This window comes from Phocoena sinus, chromosome 7 (assembly GCF_008692025.1).
Source record: "Phocoena sinus isolate mPhoSin1 chromosome 7, mPhoSin1.pri, whole genome shotgun sequence".
Taxonomy (NCBI): Eukaryota; Metazoa; Chordata; class Mammalia; order Artiodactyla; family Phocoenidae; genus Phocoena; species Phocoena sinus.
The window spans coordinates 7,151,677-7,177,959 of record NC_045769.1 but is presented as its reverse complement, the minus strand read 5'-3'; the positions used below and the strand labels follow the sequence as shown (position 1 = coordinate 7,177,959).

The window sequence follows — 26,283 nt, the reverse complement described above, 5'->3', positions numbered from 1 at the left end:
AAGTGAGCACCCAAGACATGGACGCAGCTGTGGCTTTCTCTGGCAGGCTATGGAATGCTGACTTGGTTCTGTATTTGAGAATGTAGAGGTCAAGGTAAACGTGGGTAAGTTGATTAAATGTCTTTCCTCCTCTGCCCCTTTCTGCTGACCTGCAGATCGTCTCCTGTCCTCACAACACAGACACACACCCCTGAAGGTGCCCCCTCCAGAGCCTGCCCACACCTTCCAAGCTAGATTCTATTGTATGCTTGTTCAGGGGAAATTTAAAAATAAAACACAACATTTGGGGGAGGGGTAGGCAGACTTCAGGGAGCAACGTCGTTTTAGCCATGGAACATTCCATTAGCTTAACCAGGAGCATTGCTTCTACCTGAGGAATTTCCCACATGGTGGAAGGCAACCACTGTTCCCTAAGGATGTTTGTCTCTGTCTCCGTTCTACCCGTTTTCACATCCTCATTTGCTCACTCTCACTGCGAGCAGCCTCTTCTCACCGCTTTCTGTGGACTTACTTGCAGGTTATCTAAACTCTTCCTGAGTTTTAAAGTATTTGTTTTGTACACTGTTTGCTTCCAGTTGTTTTAAGTCAGAGATTTAAAAAACATACCCAGACAAGGTAGTTTGATTATGGATACTTTCCCCAAGGTAGTCGGTGTTCTGGTTACTGCTGCTACATAACAAATTACCCGCAAACTGGCTTACAGCAACCCTTGCATTTTATTGGTAATTTTATGAGTCAGGACTCTGGGGGGAGGGCTCAGCTGGGCGGTTCTTCCATGGTGTCTCCTCTGGTTATGGTCGGAGGTCAGCTGGGGCTGCGATCTTGGGAAGGTTTGATAGGTTGGGGGGCGCGAGGGCTCACTCGTGTGAATGGCAGTTGACGCTGGCTATTGCCGCAGAGCTCACCTGGGCTGGTGGCTGGAGGAACTACTTGTGCCCTCTCCAGCATGGCAGCTTCAGGGTAGGTGGACTTCTTTGGCAGTTGGCTTCCCCCAGAGAACCGGGCAGAGGCTGCATCACCTCTTCTGACCTGGACTCTCGAGTCACATAGTGTCACTCCTGTGACACTGTGTGAAAGTAGTCACAAGCTCTTTCAGATTCAGGGGGTTGGGGAACATGGTCACCTCCAACATCTCCCTTGATGGAATGAGTGGTAAGGTCACTTTATAGAAGAGCATGTGGGATGAGAGGTACTGTTGTTGCTGTTTTGGGGAAATAGCTGCTTAAAATTAGCTTATGCATATATATCAAGGAACTTCAGTTCTTCGTTGGCTCTAAATTGAGGGGTTATTTTTTTCTTTTTAATTTCAGGATAATGGTACTTCAGGCTTTATTTTAAATAATACATATATACAAATATATACACATAAATAGTGTGTGTGCCATTTTCTACACCCTATTTTAAATTGATCAGGTGAAGAAATTGAAGTTTGTTTTATACAAAATGTCCTCTCCATATTATTAATGAAAAAGTCTGTGTATGATTCTGATGTGAAATGAACCTAGTTCTCTCCTGTGCTTCCAGTGTGGGAGGTAGAGCTTCATTAAAAGAGCAACAGGCATGCACGTTCTAAATAGAGTGAGGTGCAGCTGAGAGCACATTCCAAATGGAAGTTGGCCTCATAGTTAATGGGTTATTTGGGAACAAAAAGAAAAAAGCCTCGCTCTAGAGGATGGCTGTGAGCACAGGCAATTCCTGATGAAGCCGCAGTGCTTGCTGGGACCGTGGAGAGCCTGGGAAGCTTGAGGCAGCCAGATGTGTGATCATTTTACAGACATTGTCAGATGCCATTGTCAGGACCCGCATAGCTTTTGGTAGTGTTGGTTCTGGAAGGGCACCTGGAGCCCCTGAGAGAAGAGTTTCCCTCCAGGGATTCGTCAGTGGGAATGTTTTGCAGCTAAAGTAACAAACACTGCTATGGTTCAGTGTATGGGAGAAACAGCACATAGATGTTGGGAAGCAGGAGAAGAGAACTGGGCTCTTCCCTAATTGCAGCAACTGCCCTGCAGCCTAAAAGCTGCAGTTGCCTCCCCTTTCGTTGCTGGCGAAGTGATGACATCATGGGGATGGAACTCACTCTAGCTTCAACACTCAGTTCAGTCCAGCTGGTCTTAAGCAGAGGCATCATTTCTTAAAGATTGTTTACTTTTCCCCCCAAATCTAGGAGTGGGGGATTATTTTCCCTTGGTAGCCAGTTTTCTCCTTTGAATGCCTCCTTTAGCATGAGAAGTAGTCCTTGAGGGTCAGTGGGTCATTGTTAGGTTTGGCTGCATATAATAAGATACAAAGTAACAGTGACTTAAACAAGATAGTTTATTTCTCAAGTGAAATCTGGAGGTCATCAGTCCAAGGCTGGTGTGGCTCAGGGACCCAGGTTCTTTCTGTTTTACCCTCCTCGTTGCGGCTTCCATTCTCAAGGTCACTCATGGTCCAAGGTGACTGCTAGAGCACCAACCATCGTGCCTGTATTCCAGGCAGGAGGAAGGATTGGGGTGAGGCTCAGGGAGCACACCTCCCTGTTCAGTCAGCCTTCCTTGAGGAGCTTTTTTGGGAGCTCTACCAAACATCTTGTCTTTTAAACTGGAACGTGGATACGTAACTATAGTTAGTTCAAGAAAGGCTGGAGAGCTTCCCTGGTGGCGCAGTGGTTGAGAGTCCGCCTGCCGGTGCAGGGGACACGGGTTCGTGCCTCGGTCCGGGAAGATCCCACATGCCACAGAGCGGCTGGGCCCGTGAGCCATGGCCGCTGAGCCTGCGCGTCCGGAGCCTGTGCTCCGCAACGGGAGAGGCCACAACAGTGAGAGGCCCGTGTGCCGCAAAAAAAATAAAGGGCTGGAAATTTGGGGGTTTTAGTTGAGTGGTTTGCCACCCCAAATACCACTGGGATTCTGTTTCTAAGAAACACAGGGAATGGATGTTACATTGGCAGCAGCCTCTACCACTGTCATTCTCTTTAGCCTGCTTTGAAGTTGGAAGAGTTTGGAATGGTTGAGTCTGTGCACATCCACCATGGGAAAGGATTCCTAGTGGTTACCCTGACGAGGGGGCTCGGCACAGGCTCTGTTCCATTCTTGTGCAGAGCTGGAAAACGAGTGATTTCCAAGGGCTCAACCTTGCTGTGTCTAGCAACCCCCAATTCTATACAGAATCTAGGTTTTTGGTGTGTGTGTGAGCGTGTGTGTTTTTAAAGGTACCCTGTGGCATGAACCTATGAGTGGTTTTGTGGATGGGGGCACTGGAGTCAAGCTGTCAGATTTGCAAGTTGATCCTGCTATCTCCTTTAGGCAAGTATTTATTTCCCCATCTGTGAAATGGGAACTGTGAGGTAGCTGTGATCAGTAACTTAAAATGTAATTGCATAGTGCAATGCCCAGCACATACAGGCTTGATAAATATTTGTAGGCCATTTTGCAAGAGAGAAGGGAGTTTGTGGGCTCACGTGTAGGTGCAATGGAACGTATTAAAAACGGGCAGCCGCCCTCTTAGACATCTGCAAATCAGTGTAAAGAAGTAGCCCTCAGGGAGGCAATGTGGCATGGGTTCCAGGAGACTAGATGTTAGTACCAGCTTCGTTATTAACCTGTCCTTCCTGTCCTGTCTCTGGGTCTGTTTCCTTGCCTGTCAGATGAGGGGGTTGGCCCAGATCAAATGATGAACTTGAAACAAAAATCAGTCCCTGAGCCCCATGTCCCATGGTTTCTTATTTAGGGTGGGGCCCAGCACTGGAAATTATTTTTTAGGTGCCCTAAGTGATCCTAAACGGGCAGCTTGAGTGGGGAGCTACTGGCCTAGCTGATCTGGGAGGTTTCCTTCAGCTCTCACCTCCTGAGTGCATATGTGCAAGTGTGATCTGTGTGTGCATCTTTGCGGCATATTGCTGACACTTGGGGTTTGCAGATTTAGCACTTGTGTTTTAGTGTGAGTCTTTGACAAATACCCGTTATGGTTTTACTAAACCAGACCCAGGTCAAAATGTAAGGCACGGTGAGCCTGAGTTAAGGGAACGAGTCACTGACTTGGATTTTCGGACTTCTTTTGACAACGTCAAGTTAAGCCCTAAGCAGGTCAGGGTCCCATCATGAATCAGAAACCGTCCTAAATATTCAGTCAAAAGAAATGCGGGCGGAGGGCAGGGGAGAAAAAAGAATTGGCGTTGGAAGAGTAGGAAGGTAAGATTACTGAAGGATCAGTAACTAGGGAAATCACTAATACCTTAGCTAATGGTCAGCCATCATATCCTTTTCTAGGTGATACTAATATCTCCAATTCACTTACAGTCTCACCTGGATAATTAGTATCTTAACGACTAAATTTTATTTTATATATATATACACACACACACACAGATATATATGAAAAATTGGTGTATGTATATATACAGCAAGGAATAAAATATACATCAGTTTTTGTTTCTGTTCTTTGTCATGAGACTGTGGGTGATATTTGTACAACTTCCTTATTTCCCATTTCACGTTCTTTTTGCCTTCCACCAGCCCTTGAGCTGGTGGGTGACTTAAACCTTCATTCCCAAGGGGTTTGAGTCCTTAACAGTACTGAGGTTACTGCAGCTTTCGTCTTTAATTAGCTTTTGCCTGAGTTCAGTTCTTTTTCTTATTAATTGAAAAAACTTCAGCATACATTGAAGTAGACTAGTGTCTTTAGTATGGGCTGGGAAGTCCCACGATCTAGGTGCTGACAGATCAAGTGTCTGGTGAGAGTCATCCTGGCTTGCACATGGCCATCTTGTTATGTCCTCACATGGCAGAGAAGGAGATCTCAGGTCTCTTTCTATCCCATCTTTTTCTCTCTTAAAAGTTGTCTTTTTATCCCATTACAAGGAGGACCCCACCCTCATGACCTAATCTAACCCTAACCACCTCCCCAAGGCTCCACCTCTGAATACCATCCCATTGGGACTAGGGCTTCCAACATAAAAATCTTGGGGGACACAACTTTCAGTCACAGCAGCTAATGTAACAAACTCCTACTGTTTTACCAATTTTGTGTTTTTAATCTCACCTTTTTTCCCTTAGAATATTTTAAAACCAATCCTAGATATCGAGTCACTCGTAAATATTTTAATGTGCGTGGTAACAAAGATACTTTTAAAAAAAGAACATGTCAATACCACATTAAGAATATTAATAATTTCTTAGTATCTAAACCCAGTCTGTATGATTTTTTCAGATTATCTTAAAAATGTCTTTTTACAAAAGTTTGAATCAGAATCAAAATGAGGTTCACGGATCGCATTTGGTTGCTATGTTTAAGTCTCTTTTAGTCTAACCAGTTTCCCCTCGAAAAAAAAAAAAATTGAAAAAACAAGATCATTTACCCACAGAACATCCCATAATGTGGACTCAGCAAGGAGCGTCCTTATAGTGTCAATTTGTTACTCTCCCCCACATCTTCTGTGAATGAATAGTCAGGTCTAGAAACTTAATTGGATTCAGATTCTCCCCTCCCCCTCCAAGAATACTTAACTTGCTGTGCGTCCTGTTGCATCACAGGCAGCATTGTCTGGTTGTCCCATTTTCACTATGTCAGAATTCATCAGTCCTGTTGCTGTCAGGTTGATTCATCCATTATACAAGTGCTGTTGATCTTTCATGTAGCAGTTTTAACATTCATTGATGATCATTGCCTAGGTCTATTATTTCATTAGTCACTGAGATATAAGTGATTCTTTTTGGGGAGAAGGGGGATTTTTAAAATTTTGAATAATTTCAGACTTAAAACTTGTAAGAACAGTAGAAAAAACTCCCACATATCTTTCATCCAGATTCTCCAATTGCTAACATTTTACCACACCTGCATTTTTTTTTTTTTAGTCTATAACTACACTCACAATAATGACTCTCAGTAACTATTTTTTATGAATCACTTGAAAGCAAATTGAAGACATTATGTCCCTTATCCCTAAACATTTCAGGGCGTGTTTCCTTGAGACAAGGACATTTACATAACCACAGTACAATTATTAAAGTTAGGAAATAAAGTATATGATGCTATTGGTTAATATCCAGGCTTCATTCATATTTCACCAATTGTTCCACTAATGTCTTCTATAAGAAAAAACAAAAAGGTGCAGGATGCCATCATGATTGCTTTTTGTATTTGGATGTCATGTTTCTTTGAGTCTTCCCTAATCTGGAACAGTTCCTCTATCTTACATACCTTGAGATTTTTAAAGGACAATTACTTTGTAGAATGCACTCAGTTTGCATTTGTCTGGTATTTTTCTCATGATTTAATTGAGATTATGCAATTGGGCAGGAATACTACAGAAGTGATGTTATGTCCTTGATGCGTCGTATCAGGAGGTACATGATGTCAGTTTGAACCATTACTGGTGATGTTAACTTTAATTACTTAAAGATAGTATCTGCCAGGTTTGTCCACTGTAATGATTTTTCTCTTTATGGGAGATACTTGGAGACTATGTAAATATCCAGCTCTCATCAAACTTTTATCCACTAGTTTTAGCAGTCATTATGATTCTTGCTTGAACTGTTAGTGGTTGTCAAGCTTTCCTGTAATTTATTAGTCAGCATTCTACTATAAGGAAGAGCTTTACACACACACACACACACACACGCATGCATGCACACACTGTAGGTTATAATCGGATACTGTTGTGCACAATTTGTCCATTTGGAGCCCCTCCAAGTTGACATTTGTGTCCTTTTGCCACATCTCTATCGTCCTTTGAGCACTTTCTTAATTTGCCATGAGATATTCTAGGTTCATCATTTACTTTTACTTTTCCAGATTTGGAATTAGCCATTTCTCTAAGGAGCCTGCTGCTGCTGCAAGGGAGGCCTGAGGATTTGTGAGTGGAAGATTCTCAGATTTGTTTGAGTCTGCCCAAATACCCCCATTCCAGATCTCAAGGTCTCACTCCTTCCCATTCAGTGCCATACATTTCACCTGGAAGAATTGACACAGCTGTGAATTCAGTTTGACTGTAATTTTGCAAGCCACGCTTACTCGTTACTGAAGTTGGTGTGGCCAGTGCCAGTGCCGCTGCCGCTGCCAGAGACATTGTCAGAAATCTGAATCAGAAAGAGAGGCACTTGGGCTTCCCTGGTGGCGCAGTGGTTGAGAGTCCGCCTGCCGATGCAGGGGACGCGGGTTCGTGCCCCGGTCTGGGAGGATCCCACATGCCGCGGAGCGGCTGGGCCCGTGAGCCATGGCCGCTGAGCCTGCGCGTCCGGAGCCTGTCCTCCGCAACGGGAGAGGCCACGACAGTGAGAGGCCCGCGTAACGCAAAAAAAAAAAAAAAAAAAAAAAAAAAAGAAAGAGAGGCACTTCTCTCCCGCCTTTCATCTCCCCCCAGTGCCTCCATTGCAGGTGCCAACACGGAGTCAGCTGGCAAGACTCTCTCAGGAGTGTGATCTGGGAGTCTGACTCTACATTACATTGAGGGCACAGGAAGGTGAGGACAGGAGATAGAGCAAACCAGCACCAACAAATGAGTGAACAAGTGAGAAGATGCTCGATGTTAATTCTATCCCAGAAATCCCAACTGATTGAATTCCAGTATTAAGTTCCTATCATGTGCTAGGTTCTAGAAATACATTGGTGAACTAAACACAGCCCCAGCTATCTGGGACTTAGTCACAGAGTAGAGACAGACAACCAATGGACACTTCATTTAAAGGCACCATATCATATATCTGACAAAGAATTTTTATCTGGGTCACACACCGAAAAAATCCTAAAAATAAATTCAATGTGATAAACCACCCTAATATATCAGCAAAAAAATCTGAGCAGACCCTTCACATAGGAGGATATTCCTGTGGTCAATAAATAGGAAAAGGTGTTCAACTTTATTAGTCATGGGAGTACAACCACGATGAGACACCACTACGTACCTGTCAGAACGGCTAGAAATAAAAAAGACTGCCAGTGCCAGGTATTGGTGAGGATGTGGAGCAACTGGAACTCTCACACTGCTGGTGAGTGTAAATGAGAACAAACACTGTGGAAAGCTGCTCGCCAGCATCGAGAGTCTGAACACTGTACTCTGACCTAGCGATCCTATCTTTAGATATATAACCAAGAGAACCTAGTGTATATGTTCACCAAAGGCAGGTACAAGAATACCCACAGGAGCTATATTCATAAAAGTTCAGACCTGGAAACAACCCAAACTGACATAAATAAATGGATAGAAAATTGTGGCACAGTCATACGATTGAATACTATTCAGCAATAGGAAAGAATGAGCCACTGCTACATGCAACAATGTGGATGAATCTCACAGAATGTTGAGCAGAAGAAGGCAGACACAGGCGTTCACGTCATATGATTCAGTTTATTTGAAGTTCAAGAGTAGAGGAAGCTAATCTATGGCGATAGAAGACGGCTTGGCACCTTGGGGGTCCTGACTAGGGAGGGGCAGGAAGAATCCTGCTGGTGCGCTGGAAATGTTCTATATTGATTTGGGTGGTGTTTACAAATGTATGAAAGTTCATCAAGCTGTAAACATAAGATTTCACCATATATATGTCATCCCTCAAAAAATTAACCAAAAAAAAAAAAAAAGGAAATGAGAGTTTCATACAAATATAAATGCTAAGAAGAAATTTAAAGCTATGTGATGGGTGAATGGGGGACTGAATGATCAGAGCTGAGACCTGAATGGTGATTAGGAGGTGGCCATGTAATGAGCTGAGAGACTGCTTTCTAGGAGAGGGGACAGCGAGTGAAAAGGCCCTGAGGCAGGATTAAGTTTGGTGTATTGGAGGAACCTTTTCAAGGCCAGCAGACTGAACATAGTGAGCAGGACCAAGGCAAGTCCTTAGTTTGGCTTTTTATTCAAAGAGCAGTGGGAAACCATGAAGGGTTTGAAGTAGGGGGGTGTACTTTCTGAGAGCTTAGACAAGGGAAAGAGAGAGACCTCTGATGAACTTTAATTATGTGGCCATGACATCTGGAAGGTGGGGGGCTGGGATTTAACTACTGCGCAGGGCTGGAGAGGCAGTGCAGTCAAGGTTTGTTTTGGACACGTTAAGTTGGAGATGCTCATTAGGTACCCTTGGGGCTGTCCGGGAGGCAGTGGGCGATGGGGCTGAAGTTCTGGGCCAGAACTGGGTTGGAAATGTGTGTCGTGAACACACAGGTGGTATTTCAAGTCCCAGGTACCTAGGAGAACAGAGAGCAAGAAGAAGGGACACAGGGTGTTTTATGACATGAGTTTTTCTGGAGAGACTAGAGCTGCCAGAAGGTTTGGATGGAAACTGCTTTAAAAGTGCGGCTTTAGGGCTTCCCTGGTGACGCAGTGGTTGAGAGTCCGCCTGCCGATGCAGGGGACACGGACGGGTTCGTGCCCCGGTCCCGGAAGATCCCACATGCCGCAGAGCGGCTGGGCCCGTGAGCCATGACCACTGAGCCTGCGCGTCCGGAGCCTATGTTCCGCAAGGGGAGAGAGGCTGCAACAGTGAGAGGCCCGCGTACCGCAAAAAAAAAAAAAGAAAAATGCTGCTTTAACAAGGGTTGTTGTGTGCCCACTCCCCGCCAGGCATCGAGAGCCCAAACGTGAGCAGAACCTGGCCCTCATCAGTGCTGCCAGCCTAGGGTTGGAGTCTCCCAAGCCTGGGCCTTGAGCACTAAAATGCAGATTCCTGGGCCCATCCACGACCCACTGAAACAGAGTGCCAGGGCCATCTGCATTTATCAAGCTCCCTGGGTGAGTCTTGCACATGGAGGTTGAGATTCTCTCACTTTCAGTGGCCCAGGTGTGTGTGTGTGTGTGTGTGTGTGTGTGTGTGTGTGTGTGAGAGAGAGAGAGAGAGAGAGAGAGAGAGAGAGAGGAGAGCGGGAAAGAGCAATTTCCTCTTTCCCTCTCTGAGGGTGGGGCTGCTGCAGAGTTCAGGAAAGCAGTCAGTTCTGTAAGCTGTGCTGTGTGTGTGTGTGTGTGTTTTCATGTGTGGGGGGCGGGCACGGTGTCCCAGGAGGACAGAGTTTGCATTGATGAAACCCTTCCCAGCCCTTTGATGCCTCTTTCCCTCTGCCCTGAAGTTAACCAGCTCAGTCCTCCGTGCATCCCGCTCGCCGGCCGCGCTCACTCACGGGCCAGGATGGCGCTCTGTCTGGCCCTGCGCATGGCACTGCTGCTCCTCTCCGGGGTCCTGGCCCCTGCGGTGCTCACAGGTAAGGGTGCCCCCGGGCTCTGCTACCACCAGCCTCCCAAGGCTAAGAAGTACCTTAGGCCAGAATCTCTAATGCCCACTGGCAAGGCCATTCACAGGAGATGGGGTGGCAGTTTGGCGGTGATTCTGTGAAGGGCTCCCCCAGGACAGGCTGGCAGCAGCTGCGTCCAAGGCCTCAGGGAATCGTTAGCCATAGAGATGGTGACCTCTGAAGTAGGAGGGTGACTTGGGGAGCAGGGCCAGGGACATTAGCTGCCTAGGGGACATGGGGATTACTCCAGCACCCTAAAATCTGAAGGCCTTCAGATCTGGGAGTCAGGAGGGGGCACCAGGCAAGCAGCTGAGGGGCAGAGGCCCCAGGCCCCTAGATGTAAGAACGCAGAGCCCTACCATTTATTTGTCAAGCCCTGCAAGCCCTTCTCTGCTGGTTTTCTGAAATGTCCTTTGAGAGTGAAGACCCAGGTACTGTTTCCATCTTGGGAAAAATTCCAGAGGGAGCACAGGGCCAGAGACCCCTCTGTAAAACCATGAGGATGCTGGACTGAGGCACTGCACTGAGGCTGAAAATGGCTGGGTCTGGGGTCTGGCGAGAAGGGTCCCACCAGGCTTGGGTTGGCAGGCTCCTGGGACCTGAGCCCCAGTCCTGGGCACAGCTGTGGGGCTTCAAAGCCTGAGCGAGAAAAGGCACAGACGGGTCATGGGTGGTCTTTCTCCTGGAAGAAAGCCGTCTCTGATGGCTGTGAGGTGGGCCAAAGGGAGGTGTTTCGGGGCTCCTGAGGGCAGTCCTGGGGCTGGAGAAATGTGTGGGTGGGGGGGCCCCTTGGAGACCCTCCACGGCATGGGTTTCGGGGGAGTGTCTGTGGATCTGAGGGAGGCTGTGATACCATCGTGTGGATGTGGTGCTGGGAGAGCTGCTGGGGGATGCGAGGCCTGGGGGGACCCTTATGGTCACACACTCAGGCACGAACACGGGAGGAAACGGGGTGGGGTGGCGGGGAGCCTGTGGGCCTGCCGGCCTCCCTCTAGACGCCCTAGAAAGAAGCTTGCAGGCTGGCTTCGTTTCTGGCCCTGTCCTCCTCACTGTTTCTCAGCATCTCTGTGCCTCTCCTCTGCTGTACCATGGCGATAACCAGAGCGCCTCTGCCTCTCTCGCAGGAGACTGTAGGTCTGCCAAGTTCACACACGTGAGCTTTCAGGACGGGCCAGGCAGCTGGTAGCGCTCAGCGCATGTTAGGAGGCAAACATCCCCAGCCGCTCTGCTGGGTGCAGGGTAGTCTCAGGAAGAAGCACCTCCTCATGCAGCTAGGAGAGCATCCAGCCTCCCTTTTGGTGGGAGAGGGGCCAGCTGGGCAAGCCAGGGGGCTGGTGTGGTGCCCAGGGAATTGGGGAAGTGATCTAAAGTGGGGTGGCGACTCCCATGGCTCCCTTGTACCCCACCCACCCCAGTGAAAAGCTTTTCCCGCCTGGTGGTCAAAGTGGGTGGAGGTGAAGGTGCTGGCGTCCATCTGCCCAGGGTCTGGGGCCGTGTGGGCAGCTTCTGTCATTCCTTGGTCCCCATGCAGCCAGCCCCCCAAGCCAGGCTGCCGGCCAGAGGCGTTGGATCAGACTGTGCACACACAGCCTGGGTGGGTGGGCTGCGTCTGCCGCCGCAGGAACGCCTGGGGACAGCCTCGCGTCTGGCGGCAGCGGGACCTCACCTGACCTCACCTCCCGAGTCCCCTCCATGTGTCCTACCAAGGGCAGGCAGGCCAGCCCCACCCCGGAGTCTTTGGGGCTCCGGCTGGCTGTGGTTCGCCCTGCCGCTCTGGGAGGGAGCGGGCTCGGGAGGCTCCTGGCCGCCCCACCCCCGGCTGGAGGCTCAGAGCAGGTGTGCAGCAGGCCCCACAGGCCCCTGGCCCGCTGCTCCCTGGGCTGGGGTCCTGAGCAGGCAGGCGGGGAGGGAGCGGCCTGCTGCCCTCCCTGCGGGTCGCTCGTGTCCACAGCTACCGAGGTGGGGGGAGCAGGCCAGGCTGAGCGGGCGGGAGGCCAGGGCAGGGATGAAAAGGCCCTTCATGGCCGCACAAAGGCCGTCTGTGAGCTTGGGCGCCTGGCCTCTGGGCCCAGTGGTCAGACTGAGCGTTAAACAAGCTTATTTACCGAAAGGCGGTGGGGCTGGAGGAGAGCCCACGGTGCCCAGGCCCGTGGCAGGGTCACGAGGCGCCCACTTCTCCAGGCCTCTCAGTCAGCGCGCGGAGTTGCCAGTCGCTGCTCACTCCGGTCCTTGTCCTCCCTTCTCCGTCCTCACTTAACGTCTCTGCTCGCCATCCACGCCTGCCCGCATACCAGTCCCTCTGCCTGGCATTTCTTTCCCCCATCTTTCCCCCTCCTCAGATGGGGCCTGCTGTGGGGAAGCTCCCTGACAACGGCTTCTGTTCATGGCTCCCCGGAAGGATAGATCTGGGGGATAGACTGGCTTCTCCCTCTGACTACAGCAAATTGAGAGACTACGGAGGCACATAGATGAGGACAAGAAAATGCCTGGCCCTCCTCGGCAGCTGCACCTCCTTTGCCAGAGGGCTGGTGACTGAGCGCAGGCTGTAGTTCTGGCCCATGTGTGCCGCTGGGGCACCTGCCTGGGCTGGCAGGGAGCTGGCTGGGCCCTGGGCCCTGGCTGCTTGGGTGCAGATCAATCCTTGAAGCCCGGATCAGCCTCTGGGGGTCTCCCGGTGATGGTCAGCTACAGCCGGCGCAAAGCCCGCAGGGGGGCAAGGGCCATGGTGCCCAGGCCAGAAAGGCCCTAGGGCAGAGGCAGCAGCTGACGATGGCCGTGACAGCAGTCACCACCTTGTGAGGGCTGCGAGAGGCACGGTCCACCCCCCATTCCACAGGTCGGGAAGTGAAGGCCGGCGGCGAAGGCAGTCCGCGGTGGTCCCAGGGTGAGGCTGTGGTGGAGCCGGGATCTGGACCCAGCCCTCCTGATTGGAAGCCAATGGATTCAGCCTGTCAAGCTTCAGAGACTGGCAGAGTCTTGAAGGGGTGGGAGGGGGTGCTCAAAGCAGGGATGAGGGGGCCTGGGCTGGTGTGTCTGGCAGGGAAGGTCCAGGCTTCTGTGGGGAGGAACAGGGTGAGGCTGGGTCACTGGGGGCAGACAGGGAGAAGGTCTGGGTGGGTCTCCAAGTACCCTGCTCAGAGGGCCCTTCTCCCCGAGAGATGGCTCCTGGGCTCTGGCAAAGGGCAGAGGGTGACCACTAGTTCCTGGGAGTGAGCCCCTGCCCTCCAGGGGGTGTGGAGCCCGGCACTCCTCTTCCTGAGCTTGGGGCTGACTCCTTGGATGCCACCAGGTTGGCTGGCCCTGATACCCAGTAGCCCTGTGCTGGCCTCTCTGGCCAGAGGCCTGGCAGTTGGAGGTGAGCTTTGGCTGGTGGTGGTAGGACAGGGAGGTGCCTAGCTGCCACTCTGTCTTGGGCGTGTGGCGAGCAAGTGGGGACCAGCGGTTTGTTCATTTATCTGGGAGACAGGCAGTCTGTGAGCCCTAGACCTCAGGGCCTGCCAAGCGGTGGGTAAACCCAGGTCTTTTTTCGCTCAGCCCCAGAGAGCCTGAGGCAGGCATGCCTAGGGCCTGGAGCCTTCCATGGCAGCTGCAGGCTGCAGACCCCAGCCCTCCCAGGCAGTGACAAGGGAGGCCTGACAGAGTCACTTTCCCCTTCCTCACAGGGGATGGCCCCCACACCCCAGCACTGCTTCAGCCTGGGCCCTGGGAGAGGGAGGCTTCCACACAGTGGGTGCAGGGGCCTTCTGCCCCTGAGAGGCCTCCTTGCCAGCGGTGTTTCTGAAAAGGGGCACAGGCCCAGGCAAGCCCTGGGAATATGACAGCGGTCCCTGCCTGCAAGCTGAGCCTCAGAACTGATCCAGCTGAGGCCTGGGAGAGGCACCAGGGGCAGGGCCTGGGAGCTGGGGACCTTGTAAAACTTTGTCATGAAACGATCTGAAGTTTACAGAAAAGTTATAAGAATTATCCAGTGAACTCCAGTAGGCTGTTCAGTTGGATTCACCGACCGCCAACATCTTGCCATATTTGCTCTTCTCACCGTCTTCCTGTCTCTATTTACTCACTTACCTATCTGATTGCTGAACCTTTGACAGTTAAGTTGCAGACATCATGCCCCTTTGTCCCTAAATACTTCCTAAGGACAAGGACATTCTCTTACATAAGCAGAGTCAGTTACCCGAATCAGGAAGTGAAAACTGACGCAGTACTAACACCTGAACTACGGCCTTATTCATAGTTCACCAGTGGACTCCATAACGTTCCATCCAGGAACGCGCGGTGCGTCGTGTTGTCACAGCTCCTTAGTCCCCCCCCAACCTGGAACAATTCCTCACGCTTTCTTTGTCTCTCGTGACCTTAACGTTTGTGAAAGCCTAGTCATTTCAAGGCTGCCCTGGAATTTGGGTTTGGCTGTTTACTCATGATTTGCCTCAGGTACACACTTTGGCAGAAGAACCCTGGAAGTACCTTTGTGTCTTCCCAGAGCAGGCCCCTCTCCAGGAGCTGGTGAGCCTGGAAGCAGGGTGTGGGTCTGGCTTGTCTGTGCCCTGGGGGAGCTCTCAGGGGTGGAGCCCCCAAGTGTGAAATGTGCCCCAAGGACCGCAGGTGGGCTGGCCAGGGTTGTATTGACGGAACCACAACTTCCCAGGAAGTTTCTCGGGAAGCACAACCTCTTCGGGGGCTTCAATCCCCAGCAGCACCTAACTACCAGCACAGCGCCCACCTCAGCTTACCCTGGGCCTTGGTCTGCTTGGCCGACCACAGAGCGGCTGGTATCGATGAGACGGTGCGCCGTGATGCCCAGCAAGCCCGTTCCAGCATCCCTGGCTCACGAGAGCGATCACTCAGGGCTGGGGTGTTGCTGCGAGGCTCCTCGGGCTAGGATCCTTGACGGGGGAGCAAAGTTGGCGTGGGCTGCCTGGGGTTACCATGCAGGCCTCTCAGCCTGTCCCTCTCGTTCTCTGGGGCCCCTGGGTACCCTAAATCCTGCTAACCCCCAACCCATGAGCTGAGAAAGGCTCCTGCAGAAAACGCTGCCCGGAGACTGATGTGCTGGTGGAGCCTCAGCTAGTGCGGGGCTGAGGGCTCACCCTTTCCTGGGGCTTCCCTTAACACTGACCACAGACACCCCTGCCCACCCCTCTGGCCCCGTTCCGTCTGGAGGCAGCAACGTGCTGGCATCACAGTTTCTTAGGCTAGAGAGGCCCCTGCGCTCTAAGCCTCAGACACTCGGGGGGCGCATGGAGGCATGTGCAGGCGCTAGACCCCAGGCCCTGGGGGCTGCTCCACTCTGCCCAGGTTAGGGCCGAGAAGCAGCAGGGCCGGCTGCCCCTGGGGTGTGGGGCAGGCCTCTCCTCTCCACCTCCTGCAGCAGTGGGCCAGATTTGCTCACCGGCAGCGCTGAGCAGGAACCCTGGTTCCTGGAGAGGGCAATGCCTCAACCTCCCGGCGCCCTCTCCAGGGTGAAGGCTGCCCTGTGCGGGTGCGGGGAAAGGACCCTTTACAAGTGTCACTTCCCCAGGGCCTACAGAGCCCAGCAGTTCAGATGGGGGGCCCCAGGCTCTGCTGGGTGTCGAAGTGCCCTGCCTCCCCCGGCCCCACTGCCCTGAAGCTCGCTGCCAGCCCGAAGTTCTTCCAGCTTCCTCCCGAGTGGGCCTGTTGGTCCCTCAGTGCCCTCCTCCCCCATCAACCTGTCCTCTCATGGCAGGGGTGGCCTGACCCCAGCGGAGGCTCTGGGGCCACACGTGGGCCACTCGGCCTCCGTTGCCTCACCTGTGAAGCGGCAAGCACCGCGCTGTGCCCCAGAGCCCGGCACTCAGCGCCCCTTCCCCGTCGGTCAACGGCGGGGGCGACGTCCCCGTCGGCCCTGCCGCCCAGGCCCCCACACCTGTCCTTGGCTTTGCAGCCGAGGGCCCGCAGGAGCCCGTGCCCACCCTGTGGAACGAGCCCGCCGAGCTGCCGTCGGGAGAAGGCCCCGCAGAGAGCACCAGCCCCGCCCGGGAGCCGGCGGTCAGCGGCCCGCCCGCGCCCACCGCCGCGCCGAGCCCCGAGGACAGCACCGCGCGGGAGCGTCTGGACCAGGGCGGCGGTACGGGCTGGGGCGCGGGGGCCGGGCGGGCCGGGAGGAAGGGGTGGGAGTGGGGCCGGGCCTCGGGGCTAACGCGGCCCTCCGTCCTCCGCAGGCTCGCTGGGACCCGGCGCCATCGCGGCCATCGTCATCGCCGCCCTGCTGGCCACCTGCGTGGTGCTGGCGCTCGTGGTCGTCGCGCTGAGAAAGTTTTCCGCCTCCTGAAGCGAATAAAGGGGCCGCGCCGCGGCGCGACTCGGCGCCACCCCCGGTGCGCGCCCCCGTGTCTCCATGTGTCGGCGCGTGAGTGTGTGGGCGAGCCGGGTGGGGGTGTGGGGGCAGGCGACGTGCACGTGCTCGGGGCTCGAGGCGCGCATACGCGCGCACACGCGCGCGTGCGTGAGCGCACGTGCGCTGGGGCTCCGCAGGAGTGCGGGTGCGTGCGCGATGCGCGTGCGCCGGAGGCCGCCGGTGTGCGTGAGCGGGGCGTGCGGAGTTCTCTGGCCAGAGTTCTCGGCGAGGCCGTGGGAGGGCGGAGTTGCCGTGCCGCAGCCCCCTGCTCGTCCCGCAAACTGCCCGGGGCCTGCCCTCTGCCGACCCCTCAGCTCCAGCCCTGGAGCGCTGTGAGGGCGGACCGGCGTGAGGCCCCGAGGGCAGGAGAGTCAGCGGCCTGCCCTGGGCCCGCCGCCCTGCTTTCTGCGCCTCGCTGGGTGATGGTGGGGTCCGCGGGACCCTGGGCTGTCCCGGCTCCCCAACCAGAGGCCAGTGACTTTGGGGGTGGGGGGCGTCTTCTGACTCTGGCAGCCAGCGCGCTATTTGCAGGCTCTGAGCCCCAGACCTGCACCTTCAGGACTCCTGGGGGCCCCTCTTCCCCGGGGAGCCCAAGGAGCGAATGAGCAGAGGGGTGAAGCCCGGGTGCTGTGGGTCCCTGTCCTGGTTCCCCAACCCACAGCCCCAGACCGCCTCCCTCCCCTGGCTTGTGTAAGCTTGTGCAGGGGGCTTCGCGGAGCCTCGGGCAGAGCGGGCAACCCCACGCAGGATGGCTGTTTGAACAGAGAAGGAAAACAAAAAGGCCTTTCAAGCTCATCTCTTTTCACTTCAACCCTGAAATTATGGCAACTGAATGAGGGATGAGGAACCACCCATCCGTGCCACGCCCCAGCTTGGCCCTGGCACTGGGTCCTTGGTCATGCCCTCTGTCTTCCATACTTCCCAGGAAGCCTAACTTTTATCATTTAGAGAGAGGGATTTAAATTAGTGGCTTACCTGCTCTGGGTGCAGCAGGAAAGAAGCCAGAACTACGTCCTGTCCCCATCCTCCAAGGACCCTTGGAGTGAGGACCCAAGGCCTAGAGGGGGCACTGTCTGCAAACCCCAGTGATGGTTTAACACCTGGGCCACAAGAGGATCCTTTTGAGCGAGTGCTGGTGGAGTGAGCTGTTCCTCTTTTTTTTTCACCATTGTCTCTAGCAATTGTTTTGGCCTCCTTGGTTTCTCTGAGCTCCTGACTACCTGTTCTGGCTAAGACCAGTTTTCTCCTGGATACGCCAGATGGCCACACGTGGTACCCACTCACACTCCTCAAAACACATCATGGCTTAAGTTTCTGCTTATAAAGACTGTTATGAAACTGACTGGTCTTCATGAAACTGTTTACATTATTACGCATAACCTGCAGTAGCCGAAGCCCTCCTTAGAGCAGGTGACCCAAGTCAGTATGCTGTTTCCCAGCTCCGAAAAGAAAAGCGGGATATGGGCCAGGACCAACGGCTCCCCTCCCCAGCCCCACCCTGCCAGGAGCAGTATGGGACTCCGAAATGGTCCCTCTCCCCATCCCCTCACTCCTGGGAAACTCAGGTGCAGGTACTTCCCCTGGGGTTGCAGCAAGGAGGCCCCAAGAGCATCAGCCCCTCACTGGGGCCAGGGGGGTCCCTCTCCGGTTGGACCAGCATGTTGCCTATGTATGTATCTTCCAGGGATTCATCCAGTTCTCAAAGGGTCTGAGGTCTCAAGAACGCCAAGGGCCGTGCTGTGGCCTGTGGGAAGATGCTACAACGTCCCACTTGATCTAAATCCTGGGCTTCTAATCTAAGTGTGTCCTGGCGGGCAGGGCTGGACGGGGTGGGATTCAAGGCCCTCCACATTCCAGGACAGAGCCAGGTGTCGGGTGGCTCGGAGGGCCAGCTGCAGCCTCCGTCCGGTAACTGGCTGCCACCTCTGGAGGTGGGAAGAAGTGTCCCAGGCCAGTGACTGGCCAGGTGGGAAGCCGCAGTCCCAAACCTGGTGGTCAGATCCCTTATGGGGCCACCACCCACTGACACCTCTGTCCCACAGTGTTCAAACCTGCCTTCTCAACCTGCAGAAGGGTGTCCCCCACTGCCTCAAACAGCTTATCCGGTTTCTGGACCCCTCCACAAGTAGAGGTCCAAAGCCACTCCCGTCCTGAGGCCCCAACCCCAGCTGTTTCTTCCTCCACCGGAAGCCTCCTTAGCCCTTTCCCTGGGACACACCTCCTCCACTGGGCTTGAAGGGGGCTCTTCTCTCCCTGCCAGACCGAAACACCTCATTCTTGTGCGCACAAGGGTAATAAAAAGTAGACCTTCCTCTCTTTTTTTTATACATGATGCTTCTTTTAATGCAGCCAGAAATGCCATTTGCTTTTCTCGGAACCATAACCCATACAGGATGCAGTGACCATTTCTTTATAACACCTGGGCTCCGCAAGGGGCCAGAAGATGCGAGTTACGTCCAGCCCATCAGGGAGCCAAAGGTGGCGTGGGCCCTCAGCCAAGCTCTGGTGGCCGTGAGGCAGGCCTGGCCGTGCGGCCAGAGACTGGCGGAGGCTTGGGGCGGAGGTGGACAGAGGCGGTTGGGCTCTCAGTCCTTTGAGTCGGAGACCAAAGGACACTTGTCAAGCTCATCAGGCAAGGGTGGTCCATCTGTGCACCTGGCCGATTCTAACAGCTTCCAGGGGAGAGGACACGTGCAGGGGTCATAACATCGTCACCTTTGCACCTGCCCTTGGCCAGGGACACCCTGGGTCTGGGGCCTCTCAGTGCCTGGGAAGGGCCCTGGAGCATGCCCGTCCTCTGTCTGCCCCTCCCAAGAGACAAGAAGAAGAGGTGGTGTAACACTGTTTAAAATACACTTTTTCGTTTACAAATGCAGCAGAGGAGAGACGTGGCCCCTTTTCTGCAGTTCGTGAGCAAGGGGCCAAGACACATGAGCACTAACCACGTAGCAGGGGTGGGCGGGGGGAGCGACTCCTGCCGAGGCACCCCAGGTCACACCCTGCTGACTCCGGCGGCGGCGTCCGGCCTTCCCGCTGAGCCCCTCCGCTGTCCGCTGGGGGCTGCCCGCCACGACCTGCTCCCGCCCACCCACATCCCTCGGCCAGGCCGGGGGCCAGGGGTCACTGCCGATTTCGGCTGCCCAGCTTCCTGCGGTCCTTATTCTGGCTGCGCTGAGGGTCATCCATCTTGTGGACACGGAAACACTCCTTGAGGTTCTGGGACCGAATCTTCGGATTCAAGATCTCCTCAGTCATGCTGCTGGGGAACCAGCCTCTCTCCTGGTCATGCAGACGCTCGCCAAAGATCCACCCTGCGTAGGGAGGGGAAGGGGAGGGGTCAGAAGCTCTCCAAGTGGCGCAGGCTGGGCCTCGCCCTGGCCTGTGTGGGGAGCAGAGGAAAGGGAGACACAGGGGTCCAGCTGGCCTTTCCAGAGGTCCCCTGCCCTCAGACACATTGCTGGAAATGCCCAGACCTGGTTAGTCCCCGTGAGCTGGGCGCGTGCTGTCCCGCCGTGCACAGGGCGGGGGCAGAACCACTGCGTGTCCCGGATGTATTGACTTTGGAACCCATTCCCAAGCTCTCAAACCATCCTAGGCTGCCCCAAGTGAGGCCAGGAGACCCCAGGGGCCACCCCCAAAAGCAGGAGGCATTGAGGAGCTGGTGGGGTGGTAGCTGACCGTGTGGTTCCCTGGCCGTGAATGCTACCGTCACCCTCTGGTTGGGCAGCCCCTCCCTGAGCCTCAGCCTCCCGGAAGCTGGGTGGTCAGCCGAGGGTGGCTGTCACGAACTGGCCGAGTGCCCTAGCTCTCTACCCCCCACCCCCGTATCACAGTGTCTCTGCTGGGGGCCTGGGGCCCAAACCGCAGGTCCTGGGGCAGGGCTAAGACCTGGGGCCCGAGGGCCAGGGGCGCGCCTTCTGCAGGCCACGTGGGAGGGGTGTCAGGCTGTTTATATGTTGCGGGGGGAGGGGGAGGGCAGGAACCACTGTTCTCTCAATGCTGGGTGAGCCCCTAGGATTTGGGAAGGGTGGAAATGGCCTTCTCTGAAGGTCACCAGCCTGAGACTTTCCAGCCAGGGTCTTGAAAAAGAGGAGGAAATGGGGTTGGGGGGAGATGCTTTGTGCAGTTTGGGGGATTTAGGTTAGGAACAATTGATGTAGAAATAAGGGATCAATTTTTCAGGGGAGGGGAGTGAACCTCTGGCACTGATGCCAACAGCAGGAGTGGGCGGGAGCCCCGGCGAGCGGCTCTCTGGCCCATGTGGGGCTACAAGCCTGGTGGTCACAGGCTCATCTGGAAGCTTGTTGCAAATACGGGGTCAGGGTCAGGGTGCTCCTGGCCATCACCCCTCCCACTGTGATGGGGGCTGATGCCAGGGCCGGATGAGGGGAAGCGACATGGAGCCAGGCGCTCAGCTGGGCCTCGTGCTAAGTGGGGGAAAGCGGACCTCACAGCTCCGGGGAAGGAGAGTGGAGGCACTAGGAGAGCTGCCTGCTCCATGCTGAGAAAAGGCCAGCGGAAGCCATGAGGGGCAGAATGGTCTACGGGAGCAGACAGGCAGCACGGCCCTGGGCTCTGCCTGCTCTCAGCCGGCTCTTCTGTCTGCTTCTCCACTGCATCCCGCAGGCTGGGGCAGAGCCCCAGGAGGGGCAGGCAGGAAGCCTCGAGTGGGAGAGGCACCCAGCCCCAGGGCCTCACCATCCTCTGTCTTGTCCAGGATGTTCAGGATGTCGGCCAGATCCAGCGTCAGCTCGTCCGGCTGCTGGGCCATGTACGGGTGCACACACTGGACCTGGGGGCAGTCTGAAGGGAGGAGAGAGGCGGGCGGCATGTCCTCATCACCACGGCACCCGCCCTGGCCCCCTACTTCTGCCTCAGGGGCACGCTGCCTGTCCAAGAGACAACGCAAACTCCCGCGGCAACTGAAAGACGGCTCATTCAAGGGAGGGGTGCGCGGCTCCAAAGAAAAGGCCGTTAGAGCGCCAGGAGTTCTGAACAAAGAGTATGTGGATACAGGCATGAACAGGCTTGAGGGGCTCTTACTGAGACTTCAGAAGGAGCTGCTTGGTCCTGGGCTGGGCCCTGGGAGCAGTTTGGGGACAGTAAGGACTCGGTGAGCTCGGTCAGGATGGCAGTGTCTCTATCAGGCAGCTGGACTTGTGCCCTTTTATATTTTGTAAGGTTTTCAAACAATCGGCCACCCCAGAGAACACTGGCGTTTGCCTTGTGGGCCCGAATTCCTCTTGGTTTCCTTGTGGTATCTGCCACTTATGACCCAGTGGCTTTTATTTCTTCATTAACCATCAAAACGTTTGCAAAGCTCAGGCACGCCCGTGTCCTCCGTGGGGTACTAAGCTCGCACTGGGGTGCTAGGGACCCCCAGGCAGGCGAAGCAGTCTTTCCAGCGGCCCTGCAGGCCCCTCAGGCGGAATGCAGAGGCCCCTGAGGCTGACGCAGCTGTGACAGGCAGGGCCGCCACGAGGCTCCCTGGACCCTCCCCTGCCCCACCCGGCGGGTGCCCCCTCCCCAGTGGGCCACCTACCCAGCAGCCGGGACGTGAAGGAAACAAACTTGGTTCTTCGGTTGGGGGCCAGCGAGGTCATCCAACGCTTCATCTCGCTCCTGGGACAGGGAGGAGGACAAATGCCCCAACCGCAGAGCAACGGACCCCATGTGAGGGGAACCGCTGCACCAGGCATCCAGCAAGCTGGCCACTGGGTCCTGGGCCTGGCACAGAGCCGCAGCAGGACGGCGTGGACGGGGCCGGGAATGCAGTGGCGGGACCGGGGCAGAGCGCTATAGAACCTCCCTGGTACATCTTTAAAGTCAGTGGGTGAGGGTGAGCCCACGACACCCCAAAGTTAACCCAGAGGCGAGCCCTCAGCTGCCAGCTGCCCTGAGCCATGGTCTGTGGAATCGGGAGAGGCTGACGCCACCCCTGTCCCAGGCAGTCAGAACTGGACCGCAATGTGCAGGGCGACACCTGTGAGTCCTGGGCTGGGGGGTGCTGGGCACCACACAGGGGCTGCAGGGCGGCTGGCCTGGCAGCTCAGAGGTGCAGGTGGGCCTGAGGCCACCTTGACAGTGGTTCACTGGTCGGTCGGGCCCAAGGGCTCTACAACAACTCATCAGAACAGAGGGGCCCGCCCAGCGTCTGACGCCCGAGGGAACATGAACACACACACACACACACACACACACACGCACGCACACACACCCAGCAACGTGCTCGCCCCGCACCCTGACGCTAACACTGCACAGAAACCCTCCCGGCAGGGCCTGGGGGAGGAAGGACAGGAACAGGGCGGCGGTGTGCCAAGCCGGGAGCCTCGCTCCACCCGGGCAGGCGACAGCGGCGCTGGGCACTCACTGAGAGGACGCCTTCAGCATGTAGGTGGCCTCCCGGTCATCCGCATTCTCGAGCAGCCGCAGGATGAAGACGTTGGCCAGCGTCTGGCCCTGGTCCTCCAGCTCCTCCACTCGCAGCAGGCCCCGCGGGGCGGAGTCAAAAACCTGGTACTTGTCTCTGGGGACCGAGGGTGGCAGCAGAGGCCCGTCAGTCCTGAGGCGGCGGCTCGGATTTCCAGGAAACGCTCTACCCTGGCCAGCGAGGCCGGCCCCTCCGCTGCCACTCCTCACCTCCTTCTGGAAGCCCCCCACCTGGCCGCCTGTCCCCCTCACCCCCAGCCCCCGCCCTCCACAGTGTGGACGGCGGACGAGGGGTCGGCACCCACGACACGGCAGGGGCCGCTCGGCCGAGCCCTCCCCAGGCGTCAGGCACGGAGCTGGACTCTCCACGTCCTTAGGGGTACAGCCCCCGCTAGACGGAGGGGAAACGGAAGCTCAGGGCGTTGAAATACACCTGCCCGAAGGCCCAAGGCTGGACCAGAACGGAGCAGGCCTTCAAAGCGGATCCAGGGCCTGGGCGACATCCCAGCACCATGCCCGCCGCCCCCGGGCCGTGGTGACTCCCCATCCCTCCGGCCTGCTGCTCACCCCGGAATCTGCCGGCAGATCACCAGCAGGTCGTTGAAGAGGAAGAGGTAAATTTCCCGGAAGAGCTTCTTGGTCCGCAGGGTCCGGGATGTCTTGGGGCCTGACATCTGCTGCAGCTCGCCCTGCTTCAGCAGCCAGCGGGAGTGGGAGATGATGGGCACCGACTGCGTGAGGGGGGACGGCATCAGAAGGGCTGTGCCCCTCCGCGCCCCCCGCCCCAGGCTCCCCTTGCACTCTGACTGGAGTGATGACGGCGAGCAATGGTGTGTGAGGCCCGCACTGGGCCCAGGACACGCGTGGCGCTGGTGGGAGGGACGGACGGGTGCTGGGCAGACACGGAAGGGCGTGTGTGCGTGCAGGCGCCCGTGTGCCTGAGTGGGCGTATGTGTGTCTGTCTGTTGTCTATGCATCTGCGTGTGCTTTTACGTATGTGTGCTCACGTCTAAGCGTGTCCACGTGTCCTGTGTCTATACTCACGTGTGTGTACGTGTGGGTGCCTCTGTGTGTGTCATTCCCCTACTACTACGTGATGCAGGCTCAGAGGCAAGGCCAAGTTCACAGGAGAGAGGGGAGAACTGGGTCCCACAGGGTGAGGAGACCGGGCCGGCCGGGACAGGCACCCAGCACCCAGCACGCGGCCCACAGGTGGAGCTACGTGGGGGGCCCGGAGGTCTGCGTCCTCAGCTGGGGCTCAGCTCCCAAACCTAGCGTGACCTCAGGGACCCTCGGTAGGTACCGTGCGCTCAAGTGCCCAGAACCCCAGAAACCCAAGCCCTCGGGGCCCTTAGGGTCACTAATGCCTGAAGCTTTACACAAAGCTGGGGGAAAGGTCAGTAACTTCCGTCGAATTTTCCAATCGCCCACATTTAAGAACCCCTGGAGCAGTCCATGTCACACTCTTCATGTGAGCTGACTGTACAAGGTCACACAGCCAGTAAGTGAGGGCAGGCAGCTCCCGGCTCCCTGCAGGAGACAGTCTAGGCCAGCGGTCCCCAACCGTTTTGGCACCTGGGGCTGGTTCTGTGGAAGACAACTTTTATACAGACGGGGGTGGGGGACGGTTCAGGCGGTAGTGCGAGCGATGGGGGGCGATGGGGAGCCATGGGGGGCGATGGGGAGCCATGGGGGGCGATGGGGGTGATGGGGAGCCATGGGGGGCGATGGGGGGTGATGGGGAGCGATGGGGAGCCATGGGGGGCTATGGGGACCCATGGAGGTCGATGGGGACCCATGGGGGGCGATGGGGAGCCATGGGGGGCGAAGGGGAGCGATGGGGACCCATGGGGACCCATGGGGAGCGATGCGGGCGATGGGGAGCGGCTGTAAATACAGATAAAGCTTCGCTCGCTTCCTGCTGTGCCGCCCAGTTCCTAACAGACTGCAGACCGTTACCGGTCCGCGGCCTGGGGGTTGGGGACCCCTGGTCTAGGCCAATGTGACGGCCCGGTGACTGGGGGCAGGTGGGGCCTTCAGCTAAGGGGTCAGGGAAGGCCTCGGTGGAGGTGGTGCTGTGCTGAGACCCAAGGGCAGCCATTCAGCGAGCCCGGCCAGTGCCCAGTGCTCCAGGACAGCCGGGCTGGGGCGGGGACGCGTGGCTGGGCATGGGCTCACCTTGATCTTAAACTCCATCTTCTTCTGAATGCTGATCATTTGCTCCGTGCGGCTCATTTTCCTGACGCCCTCGTTGCATGCTTTTACCACCTGGGACGAGAAGGAGGACACATCAAGCCACCCACAGCCAACTGTCTCTGACCACTTCCTTCGGCCCACTCAGGCCACAGCTGGTCAGTCTCAACTGGGTCTCAGTTCCAGTGTAGAAAATCAGGGCCTTGTCTTTCCTGGGACGTGAACTCCAGAGAACACGTAAATCTGTGCTGACCCTTCGTGTCACCTAAGAGAGCAAATTTCGACCAGAAGACGTCCCTTCTCATCTGTCAGACTAGAAGTGCCCCAGGTCTGGGGATCAGGTTCCATCACACACTGTGGGGGGAGCACAGAGTCCCCCCACCTTCTTGGGAGGCAACCCAGGTACCAAGGGGCCGAATGAAACCACAGTTTCTGGGACTTCTGGGGACTCATTCCGAGAGATGATATCTGCACAGGATCCCCCACCCCTGATCAGGTGTGTGCGTTCCAGGGGTGGGCAGAGGGTCCCGAGAGATGCAGCCTGGCTGGCAGGTCACTGACCCTCCCTGACCAGCCTGCTCGAGGCTCCAGCCTTTCCCCAGCTAGGCTGGGAGGGGAGTGCTGTGTTTCCCAGGATCCAAAGGGTATAATCGCCTGAAGGACTTTGAAGGCCAACTGGCCTGATTGAGGGATGCTGAGGAGAGGCCCCTGGGGGGAAAAGACTGCATTAAGCTACAAAGTCCTCATGGCTCCGTGTGGCTCCATGTGGCTTAGAACCACCACCTGGGGCTAGTCCTTTTACTAAGCTGCTGCCACTGGTACACTAAGTGGAAAGGACTTCCCAACACAGGCTCTCGTCCGTTTCAGGGTCACCAGCATGACAGAGTGGCCCCTGCACGGCTGCCAGGAGTGGGCTCGCAGCTCCAGCGGACACACTGGAGCCAAAAACACGGGACAGCGCTGCTTTCAGACAAATACGTGGGAACAGACACATTCACTGACCCCTCCCGCACGGCCCCTGCTCTGCCGGCAGCTTCCAGGAGGATCCTCTTCTCTCCGAGGATCAGGAGAGGAGATGCTTTCTCCACTCCTGGGCAGGAAGAGCCCAGGCTTGG

At 55.8% G+C, this 26,283-nt stretch overlaps 2 protein-coding genes across 7 annotated transcripts in view; one reads left to right on the top strand and one right to left on the bottom strand.

Annotated features, from left to right (window-relative positions):
• Positions 1-45: 45 nt before the first annotated feature.
• Positions 46-16,543, top strand: SNORC (secondary ossification center associated regulator of chondrocyte maturation). Of its 3 annotated transcripts, XM_032636951.1 has the most exons (6): positions 46-100; positions 6,772-6,832; positions 9,530-9,697; positions 10,030-10,161; positions 16,094-16,276; positions 16,371-16,543. In XM_032636951.1, exons 4-6 carry the CDS (start codon positions 10,089-10,091, stop codon positions 16,478-16,480), a joined length of 366 nt encoding a protein of 121 aa, XP_032492842.1. In that variant the 5' UTR covers positions 46-100; positions 6,772-6,832; positions 9,530-9,697; positions 10,030-10,088; the 3' UTR covers positions 16,481-16,543. The 3 variants fall into 3 exon arrangements, with proteins under 3 accessions (XP_032492842.1, XP_032492843.1, XP_032492841.1); XM_032636952.1 differs by lacking the exons at positions 46-100; positions 6,772-6,832 and adding an exon at positions 7,322-7,964; XM_032636950.1 differs by lacking the exons at positions 46-100; positions 6,772-6,832; positions 9,530-9,697 and having other exon boundaries at positions 9,803-10,161.
• Positions 16,544-18,870: 2,327 nt separating this feature from the next.
• NGEF (neuronal guanine nucleotide exchange factor) overlaps positions 18,871-26,283 on the bottom strand; it is a 111,055-nt gene continuing 103,642 nt past the window's right edge. For all 4 annotated transcript variants that reach the window (XM_032638474.1, XM_032638471.1, XM_032638472.1 and 1 more), the window contains 6 exons: positions 25,154-25,243; positions 23,543-23,706; positions 22,917-23,072; positions 22,089-22,168; positions 21,245-21,349; positions 18,871-19,857 (listed from right to left, as the gene is read on the bottom strand). In XM_032638474.1, coding sequence (XP_032494365.1) covers positions 19,667-19,857; positions 21,245-21,349; positions 22,089-22,168; positions 22,917-23,072; positions 23,543-23,706; positions 25,154-25,243 — 786 coding nt within the window. In that variant the 3' untranslated portion in view covers positions 18,871-19,666. The remainder of the gene's footprint in view (positions 19,858-21,244; positions 21,350-22,088; positions 22,169-22,916; positions 23,073-23,542; positions 23,707-25,153; positions 25,244-26,283) is intronic.

Excerpts from the sequence above, each read along its gene's own strand:
- SNORC (XM_032636950.1), top strand. The coding sequence starts at position 10,005 with ATGCCTCTTTCCCTCTGCCCTGAAGTTAACCAGCTCAGTCCTCCGTGC. Across the intron at positions 10,162-16,093 it reads GGCCCCTGCGGTGCTCACAG|CCGAGGGCCCGCAGGAGCCC; the intron begins GTAAGGGTGCCC and ends TTGGCTTTGCAG. Across the intron at positions 16,277-16,370 it reads GCGTCTGGACCAGGGCGGCG|GCTCGCTGGGACCCGGCGCC; the intron begins GTACGGGCTGGG and ends CGTCCTCCGCAG.